Source organism: Montipora capricornis, chromosome 11 (genome assembly GCF_036669925.1).
Source record: "Montipora capricornis isolate CH-2021 chromosome 11, ASM3666992v2, whole genome shotgun sequence".
Classification (NCBI taxonomy): Eukaryota; Metazoa; Cnidaria; class Anthozoa; order Scleractinia; family Acroporidae; genus Montipora; species Montipora capricornis.
Window position 1 is genome coordinate 29530521 of NC_090893.1, and position 10608 is coordinate 29541128.

General features: G+C 40.8%; 1 protein-coding gene across 1 annotated transcript; it reads left to right on the forward strand.

Moving 5' to 3' along the window:
- The first annotated feature begins 3633 nt into the window (after positions 1 to 3633).
- On the forward strand, positions 3634 to 5097 carry LOC138023318 (E3 ubiquitin-protein ligase TRIM71-like). Its single transcript, XM_068870330.1, has one exon. The coding sequence runs from the start codon at positions 3634 to 3636 to the stop codon at positions 5095 to 5097; it is 1464 nt and encodes a 487-aa protein (XP_068726431.1).
- Positions 5098 to 10608: the final 5511 nt, after the last annotated feature.

Consider the following 10608-nt stretch of genomic DNA (forward strand, 5'->3'; position numbering starts at 1 on the left):
ATAGAATTTTCGGTCCTATGCTTCTATTACAAAATGGTGTGTTTTTAGGTCGCCCATCCAGATACCCCGCCGGACAGGACTTAACTTCACTGAACTTTTGTTTACAAAGCTGTCAGATGCTCAGAGTGCACGCTTAAACTTGTGGTGAAAAGAAGTTGTAAGGGAACTTGAAAATGATCAACATGTCAGCCCAGAAGCCAATGTTTCCCGATTCCCTTTTACTATCTTCAATCTTTCTGGGTTCAGTACTTTGCTAGTAACCACATGTCTTCTCAGGGGGCTATTTATCTAAGACTTCTACCATGACACTACAATATACAATACCAAAACAATATCGTGTACTGTTAGACCTACATATTACGCAAAGACAACTTGAATCTCCTGGAAGACAAAACGCAGCTCAGTTGACAATATGGAATAAAGCGCTGTGTTACTTCAGTACCGCACGTAAGCAATGCGTGTCTATTTTTTTTAAAGATTACAGGAATTTCTTCTTTCTGACAAATGATTAAATTAATAGGCCGGTAGCCAGGTTTTTTACCTCAGAAAAGGATTTGTTTCGTCGTATGAACGTGTGAGCCAAAGGGCCTCTGCTGGTACGACTTCTGGGTGACCCCTTAAATGGTCTTAATGACCCCCGACTTGACAAAATTTACCTCGAACGCTGCAGTTTAAGACGAAATCCAATAGAAAATCGAGCAATTTCAGTTTTTAGTGGACAAAAAGCAGGTACCAGAATAATTTTAAGTATTTTACTGTTCTTTTTACATTTCCTGAAAGCTAAAGATATAAATATATGCCTGGAGAAAAACCGAAAACAATTTCCCATGGGAACGAGAAAAATCAAATTTCAACCTTCAGAGAAATTGTAAAATTGTTCATCAGTTTCAAGTGTTCTTACGAAGTTTAACAGTTGTTTTTGACGTTTGGTGTTCCTAGAAATGATCTTTTTTCAGAAGAAATTTAAAGCAGTCGTACAGAAGTTTGCAATACGATGTTTATAATCTTGGTACTAGGTTTTTGTCCACTTGTTACTCGAACTTCTGGTGGATTCGGTCTTAATACCACCCAACTCAGTCCCTTCGTACCACAGGCAACCCAGTGTACGCTCATGGAGTGTCTAGTTTCACCGTGAAAACGAGGTTGAGACAAGCGTAAGCACAAGGATCAAATTTTTTCCTTTTCCTCGTGCTTGCGCTTATGTTTGCGTTCGTTTGCGTTGAGTGAAAACGAAACGCAGCATTAGCACAAGGAAATTTGCTACGTCCGGCCAATTAAAGCATTCGTTCCAGATTCCCCGTGGATTTTGTGGTTGATATTTGCGGTAGTGCCCTAAGTATAAGGAAATAAGCTAACTCTGGCCGCGGCTTACGTAAGCCGCGAAAGGAACTATTTATACGAGTATAAACTCCCCTGCCAGGATAAGTCGCGGCTTGAGAAAGCCGTGAACGTAGATTTTGTACCATTTATACGGGGTGTTCGCGGCCAGAGTTAGCTTAGCCGCGGCTTATTTTCTCGTGTAAACGGCCCTATTCTATTGTCATCGGGGCTGTCTGAGTGAGTGAGTGAGTGAGTGAGTGAGTGAATAAGTTAGGGGGTGTTTATATGAGAAAACTCGCACCAGCGCGAGTTTCACATCGGGGTGACTTCTTGATTTCTTACCGCTTTTACATGATGACGAGGTGAATTCGTATCGTGTTTATATGAAGGGACACCACGTACCGATAAAATACAGGCGTGAATCCAAATTGCAAATATGGCGTCTATCAGAAAAAGTACGCATGTGCTACCCGTTCCAGTCCACCGGGAGGCCGAGTGGTCGTTCCTCGTTTGCATGATTTCGTTGCGAGATTTCTCGCCGGAACGAACTATCGCTTCGGTGCAGCAACCGGAGTGAACTCTCGCCGGTTTGAGTCGCCCCAGCATGACTTTTTTCGGTGATATCAAGTAAACAAATACAGAACTAAGGGAGGGTACCGGCGTGAACTCGCGCCGGTGCGAAAGCTGCCCCGGTATCGTGTAAACACCCCCTGAGTGAGTGAGTGAGTGAGTGAGTGATTGAGTGAGTGAGTGAGTGAGTGAGTGAGTGCGTGAGTGTGAGTGCGTGCGTGCGGTCATAAAATATCATGAAAACTGAGAGAGCCGATCCTTCAGTTTGGACAGAAGTGTACGAGCGGTGGAAGCAGATGGCAGCTCAGTTCGTTATAGAGTCAAAGAGGCCAAGAACCCGGCACAGGAAGGGAGCAACATTGGGCAAATGTCCGAGCCCCCAACTCCTTAATCCTACTGGGGAAGAGCCATGTATTTTCCCCCCTTGACCATCATCTTGTTCGAGAAACGCAAGACAGGCTGCGGTCATACAAGGAGCGATTCTTACGACAATATCGAAAAGTCCCCAAAGAGCCACATGCGTGCATTCACAAGTGGGAAGTTTGGGATAAGGTATATGGCACGTACAAAACCGATCTATCTGAGAAGAGAGAAAATCATGATGATACCGAGATCCTTAGATGGAAAACCGAAGTGGCAGCATTCTCCTCCTGGTAAGAGCCCAGCGATCGATCCTGACAGAAACCCTTTGAGAGCGCAAATCCAGTCCTCTACCAAAACGTAAATGCGGTACTCACCATAATCTCGTACCCAGATCTCTTGTGCCGAGCATTCTGTCCAAGAGATCTGGGTACGAGAACCGAATAGGATTATAATTAGTACTCACCATTCTTCTCACATTTTCGGTTTCAATGACCACTCCAGAGCTCTCCTTCAGTTCGATGTACTGGGTAAAAACTTACCTGCATGCCACCAGAGAAACGGAACGGCTGTCTTCCCTTGCTCTGATGTATGCGTACCGGGAAATGACCTTGGATTTGCAAGCTGTGGCCCGTAATTTTTGCGGCAGAAAGAATTCCATAGGGATCCATACAGCTCAAAAGAATTCGGGTTTTTTTCAAAGAAATATTGTCAAGATACGCTGACATTTTTCAAAATGTAGCACGGAGTAATCTTTTTAGTGTTTTACAGACATCCAGAGTGCAATAATTTCACGAAAAACGTCTTTTTATAAGGGAAATTGGGTTGATAGTGAAGGAAGAGTCACTGACAAATGATGACATTAAGATATATGGTTGAAAGATATATATGAAATACATCATATATTGCAGTGCGGGTATGAAATCAAATGAAGCCATGTTGTCTCGCAGTGATGAGCGCAAATTTCTATTGCGTCGAGAAGCCTTCTCAACGCAATAGAAATTTGCGCTCATCACTGCGAGACAACATGGTTTCATTTGATTTCATACCCGCACTGCAATATATGATGTATTTCATATATATCTTTCACTCATAATTACTTATCACGGAAGTTGTGAACTCAGAAGTGACCAGCTCCCAACGTCAGTGGCTTCATAGCTCAGTTGGTTAGAGCATCGCACCGGTATCGCGAGGTCGCGGGTTCAAATCCCGTTGAAGTCCTGAAAAATTTTCAGGCTTCTCGACGCAATAGAAATTTGCGCTCATCACTGCGAGACAACATGGTTTCATTTGATTTCATACCCGCACTGCAATATATGATGTATTTCATATTCTGAAATTGAGAAACAAACTGACCTAAAAAACAAAAGCAACAATCAAATTATGAAGGAAGAAAAGAAAATGACAGACACAATGGAAAAATTGATTTGTGATTTGCGAGAACACGAGAAGAAAATGAAGGACAAGTTTCGCCAAATTTATGAAGCCGAACAAAAACATCACACAAAGCGACTGGAAAACTTCGAGCTGGTTGCCACTCAACTGAAAAGCTGCGTCGAACGCGGCCAGAGCATCTTAGAGAGAAACATAAGCTCCGAAATTGTACAAACAAATCCCGCCATCCTCGGACGCTGCAATGAGCTGTTAAATGATCGAAGACCCGATCTTTACAGGTCGCCAAATTTACATTACTTGGTGGAAAAGAAATTGGATCTTATGGATCGAGTTGTTGTCACCAAGACTGATCCCTCAAAGTGCTTAGCTGAAGGTCAAGACAGCAAGGAAGTAGAGGAAAGAAAGGGGGCATATTTTGTAATTGTTACAAAAGATTCAGAGGGATTTCAATGTTATCAGCAAGACGATAAATTCAAAGTCGACCTATTGACTCCAGAAGGTGATCAACTAAAAACTACAGACATTAAAGACACCAAAGACGGCAAATATACGGTAACATACACACCACAGTGTGCTGGACAACACAAAGTGGAGATCCTTGTGAATGGACAGCCACTGACTGGTTGTCCTTGGATTGTGCAGGTTCATCAGCATCAATATCAATTTGCCTTTCAGTTTGGTTCAAGAGGGAAGGGACAAGGAAAATTTGGTGGCATTAGCGATATTGATGTGAGTGATAAAACGGGAACGATTGCTGTTGCAGATTGCGGGAATAACAGAATTCAACTGTTAAGCTGTGAAGGAAACTTTCGAAGGGAGATAAGACTTGATGACGGTGAACTTTATTCTGTGGCATTTACAGACTCTGGTGACCTGCTGACGTTAGTTCCGAAAAGCGACAATAAGCTTCGTCTATTCAGTGAGAAGGGTGAGTTCATCAAACACATCAATGATAAACATATTGGCCACCCAATTCAACTTTCCATTGCGAGTGATGGTCGTATAATCATAACTGACCGTTCGGACAAGAACATCAAGGTCCTCTCCCCTGACGGGAATGACTTGCTCCAGTCCTTCAGTGCCCCAGACTGTGATGTATCCCCAATCTGCGCTATTTATCACCAGGACAAATTCTTTGTTTCTTTTTATCATGCTAATTGTGTCAAGGTGTTTGACAAAACAGGAGTGTATTTACATGACATTGGCTGTAAGGGGTCCAATGATGGCCAGTTTAATGGTCCTTTTGGACTGGTTATTGACAAGTACAACCGACTGATTGTGTCTGATGCACGTAACCATAGGCTGCAACTCTTCACTCCGGATGGCAAGTTTTTGAGTAAAATAAAAGGACACTATTGGCAAAATTGTTTTCCTCTTTTTGTTGCTGTAAACAGGAATGACAGTCTTTTTGTAGCTGATGAAAAGAAAGGCTGCTTTTTTGTTTTCCATTAGAAGTGATAGGAATTTATTTTAAACAAGTGTCCTTAAAACCTCATGCCTTTAATTGAAAAATTACGGCTATTATTAAGTAAGAAAGGACTTGCTACTCAGGAAGTTATTGTTGAAACATACTAACATCCATTCCTCTTCACCTCGGGTGGCAAGTTTTTGAGTAAAGTCGGGGGACAGTATTTGGACGATAGTCTTTTATTTGTGGCCCTAAGTAGAGATGACACATCTCTATGTAGTCGACTACGTAACAGAATGAATTCATGTTTTCCTTTAGAGGTGATCGTGAGAACTGATGGTCATATTCCCGTTTGTCAGTATTAAATCTAAAATATCTTTAATGAAATTCACATATTCCAAATACCGGACTGAGCCTTTCCTTTCTGCAAGATATATTTCTCCTGCTTTTTCTTTGTTTTCGTTGTTGGGTAACTATGCAAAAAAAGTGCCTCCAGCCAGCTGAGGCTCTAAACAGTGTTATTTTGATTTTATTGCTTCCTTTAGTTTTTATACATAGCTCCACAAGCTGAAATCTTTAAATAAAGGCCTTGACTATGAAAAAAATAGGTCCGCAATACGTACTCGTTTGGGCTTTCAGTCAAATAAACGTTGATGATTAGCATTACAGTAAATGTAATATATTTTGTCATGTTACAGTGATAAATGTGGCGTAAAGATTCCGGTTTGGACTTCTATTTTCGAAGAAATTAGCGGTGCTTACTATTTGTCAGAATAAACCGTTTGGGATGACCGGTGAATAATGGTAACAGTTTTTCCTAAATCACCAAGCCAGCCCCGGCTGATGAGAGATTGGAAACTGGAAAGTTTAGCGAATGGTAAGGAAATTTCTACTGTTCCGTTCGATGGGAAATGCCATTTACTGTGGTTTGTGTATTTCCCAGTCAGCAGACAAAGTTGGACGAGGCCCAAGTTATCACAGGGGAAGGAAGGGGCGTTGATTGACAGAGTTAAGAGTCTCTGAAGTAAACATTTTGCAGCTTAGGGCTTTACATAACGCATTACAATTGGATGCATTTGAGCATATGAGTGAGTTTGTCGGCCACCAAATATTTTGCAATTAACTGCCAAAATGCGCTTCAGGCATGAACACATTACTTCAGAGACTCATGAAATATTTGCGTTCGACAAAGAGGTCAATGCCGTCTACTTTTATTCATCAGTGGAAATATTGGAATCAGTCGCTAGTAGCAGAGGAGAATTTGTTTATGATAAAGCTGAATAAATCAGCAGGCAAGTGCAATTGTCAGCTAAGGGTATTCGTGCTACCGGCTTATAAAGCTGTACGTAAACTTAACAAATTAATTAGCTTTTCTGTTTTAGCATCACCAGTAAATATGAAAATGTTTGAAAGGAAGTTTGAAGGCATTAGTTTTTTAACTCGTGAATCTACAGGAACTGGCGCCGTCACGCAACGTGTCAGCAAATTGTAGTTAAAAGAGGAAACCTCAAATTACTAATCGTAACTACTGTTGTCACTATGTTGTATCTGTCAGATATAAAATTGAAGGCATGACTCCTTGCAATATAGCTGGCACAACTCGCTTAATACAAACGTCTGAAAGGAAGACGACTTCCCTCACCTTATAAATTAATCGCACCGAGAAAACAAGTCGAAATTCGCTAATAGAGACCACGTGACAAACACTTAGCTCTCGTATGCAAATAAAGCCAGCCACATCGCCGGTGCTGACAAAGTGAGGGAAAATCCCACACAAAAACCTTTTCCCTGCAAACTCTTGACTGTGCGATACTGCTTCAAATTTTAATGACAAAGCTTTTGGATTTATATTTAGTTCGACAGTATAGCTTATTGTTTTTAATTTGTTACTTTTATTTGTCAAATAAAAGTTTAAATAAGAGAAAAGAAACAATATCTTTTCTTTTTTCGCTTGGACAATTCTTTTTTCCAGTCTCCATGTCCAACTTGATTGTTCATCATCTTTGTTGCATTGGACGGGAGTTGGAAGCAGCCAGGCATGGAGTTTTCCCTTTTCAAGGTCTGTCGGGCTCCTCCTTCTTTAACTAAATACCACATTACCAGTCCAATATGGAATCCCATTCTTGTTTCACATTTGTACTTTGTTCGCACAATTCCTGAGATATCTGAAAGACATGTGGCCCCAGTTGTTCGAACGATGGATAGCGCTATCCGCCGGATAAATCACTATCCAGTGGATAAGTCAACGAAACCAATTGCGCTATCCAATGCATAGTGATTTATCCGGTGGATAGCGTTACTCATTTTTTTGAACAACTGGGGCCATGGATTTTTGAAAATTTCTTCCAGGGCAATAGAAAACTTCTTGAAAATTCAATTTTGGTATCAGCTTCTTAAAAACGCCTTTAATTTATCTATTAATATTATTTGTAGTACTAAACCCTTTCACAGCCGAGGGTTTCCCCATTGACGAGTAAAATCGTCTGGCGTTAGACAGAGTAAACTCTGTAAGTGTCAGTTGGCATTTATGGCAGTGAAAGGGTTAAAAATCATTTTTTGAATCGTTTTTTTATTCCAAAACATGCACTCGATCTGTAAAAAAAAAAAGCTATAGCCTATTGCAGGATGATGAATTAGATATTACGAAAAAAAGGAAGGAGACAGCTATGAAAATCTTTCTCTAAATACACTTAAATTTAGTAAGTAATTTGTTGTAAAGGAAAATTGATGTGAAATATCCAAGCTTGGAGTCTTGGATTTCTTTTGTTTATATCCTGGAAAACTCTTGGAATTTTATAGTCTCCTGGTAGTACGACGAACCCTGGTTTTAAGAGGCGGCGTGGTCCAGTGGTTAGTGCGTTGGGTTTGCATGTGGTTGCCCCAGGTTCAAATCCCATTCTAACCAGGTTTAGATTTGTTTGCGGTTGTCCCGGTTTCAACTCTACCTCGCATTGTAAATAGGCAACTGGTTGCCTCCTGCCAGTTTAGGTCTTTCATATTATTAAAAGTAGGGTGCCTGTAAACTTGCTTGATAGCTAAATATACCTCCACGATAAACATAACAAAGCAAAAAGCATTTTAGTGTTTAAAGCGGGTCCTGAACCCGGGATCTGCCGATCTCAAGGTTAGCCAAGCGCTCCAATCACTAGGCTGCACTGCCTCCTGCAGGCCGCACTGGCTCTTTGCCTGCCAAGTAGAATATCTCCTATCGCTGTCTGACAAACACTTCATTATTGTTGGCAAACGTTCCCTTTGGCCAGTATCTTGCATCCCAAGATGGATATCGATTGAATTGGTCCAGTGGTTAGGGGGTTGGCCGTGCATGTGGTTGCCTCGGGTTCAAATAACGCGAAGGAGTTAGGGATGTCAACAAGTTGCTCATAAATGTGTGAAAAGTTGCTCCAAAACTTTAAAAGTTGCTCAGAAGTTGCTTTTTTGTATTTTGGTGTAAGAGGCTAATTACGAACTAAAATGAAGATGTTCATGAAGAAATTTACTTTGCATAGATGCCAGGTACATATTGCATATTGATTTCATTATAATTGTGAGTAAGTTTAAGTTTTACATTGCTATCTTCTCTCAAACCACATCCCAAAATCTGACGTACATGACTCATTTTCTATATAAAAACATATTCTTGTCTTTGAACTCCTTAACTCTATCCCACGAGGACACATTTGGATCGACTGAACCGCGCACGTTCCCACGAGGACACATTTGAATCGACTGAGCTGCGCACGTTCCCACGAGGACACATTTTGATCGACTGAACCGCGCACGTTTCTCTTCTTTTCCGCTGGATTAGTTTGCACCTTTCTTTGCCGGGAAATACAAGCTTTTTCTGGAGTACTCAACCTAGCTCCAGCATTTGCTGCTATTTCTAGAGGATCTGAATATTCATCATGAGTAGTATACCGAGTGGGGGTTCTGCGGCGGGCGGATCATGCGGATCGTACGAATCGACCCGCATCAGTGAATACGAACATAGAGTTATAGATCGACATGATGAAATTCAAGTATACGGGTAAGGCTAATTTGGAACAAACCAATCAGGTACTGATTATTTCATTTTGTTATCTTTTATTACAGAATATTTGCATTGTACGGCAGAGCACTACACGTCTGATACACGACGTGATTTGAATATTTGATAAGTTGAACGGGACCAACGCACTTGATTGCACACATACAAAGAATTCTTATATGTGTATATTTAATAAGCTGAACGGGGCAGACATAATTGATTGCAGTCTGTGTGCAAGAAACCACCAAACAACCCTTTGTTAAAGAAACTCATTGACGCTATAGCTATTCGTTGATGAGGTATTTTCTTTATACTAAACCCATGATGTGAATTTTCGTTAATCGCACAGTTCTGTTAGGCACAATTGCTATAAGCACACCCACAAACGTATTTTCCCTTAATTGTCATTCTGGTAGATTTTTTTCATCATTAAGTGTGCGTTTATACTTTACACTCTATTCTCTTTCGCAATTTCAATCTTTGTTTCTTGAATTAAAGTGCAGCATACATCTATGTAATCGATTCCAAGTCTGTCCGTAAGGAAAAAGCTGTTCAACGTTTGTCGTAACTTTTCACTCTTTCCTTTATTTAACGACCGACCTTTTCCATCACTTTGGCTGAACATCATTAATAACCCACCAACACAATTGATTGCGCAAATACAAAGAGTCCTTATTGTTTGCTCATTGCTACTACTTACCAGTGAGAAGATTAATTACATTACCCACCTGAAAAGCTACGTCGAACGGTGTCAGAGTATCTTATCGCTCTAATCTAACCCAGAATCATTCAGTTAGTTCAAAACTTCATATTTACTAACGATTTCCTTGGCTTTTGTGTTTGTCAGCAATATGATTTGCGATTATTCAGGTTCACGCGTTCGCAAGTTTGTTTTTGCATCTCGTAGATGTTTAGATTTTCAATTACAAACTTTGTTTTGATTGGTAACCCAACCTCATTGTGTAAATAGTTCACCCTAAAGTCAAAATAGATACGCTTCGTTTTAGAGGACACTAAAAATAAGTACTGTTTCGTTTCCGGACTGAGCAGCTCTGGGGATGATGAGAAATATGCTGCATTCCAGCTCGATCCCCCAGCCTGCTTCTTCCATTGTGGAAGTTACCAGGAGTACCTTCTGGATTCCTAGGCTTTTTTTAATTTTCGGCATTACTCCTGGAAAATCCAGTTCAGTGCGTTCAATACCACCCAACTCAGTGCCCTCTGTTTTTGTGTAACATGTATCACAAGCAACCCAGTCTACGCTCACGAACCGTGTAGTTTCAAAAAAGTGCCTTGCGTGGGATTAGCGTATCCTTTCATCCTCAACATTTTCCCATTTTCTCTGGGAAAAAAAAAGGATATTGTTAAATAGAAAGTAATTTACGTTTACCAGTGCTGGGAGCTAAAATGTAACCTTCAGCAAACTGCATATAGGCGATAAATGCACACCATGGACAGCGATGATGGCTTTATTGGACACGTCAATTTTCGCTGAACTGTTATCTTTCTTCCCACGTGTGTGAATTGAGCA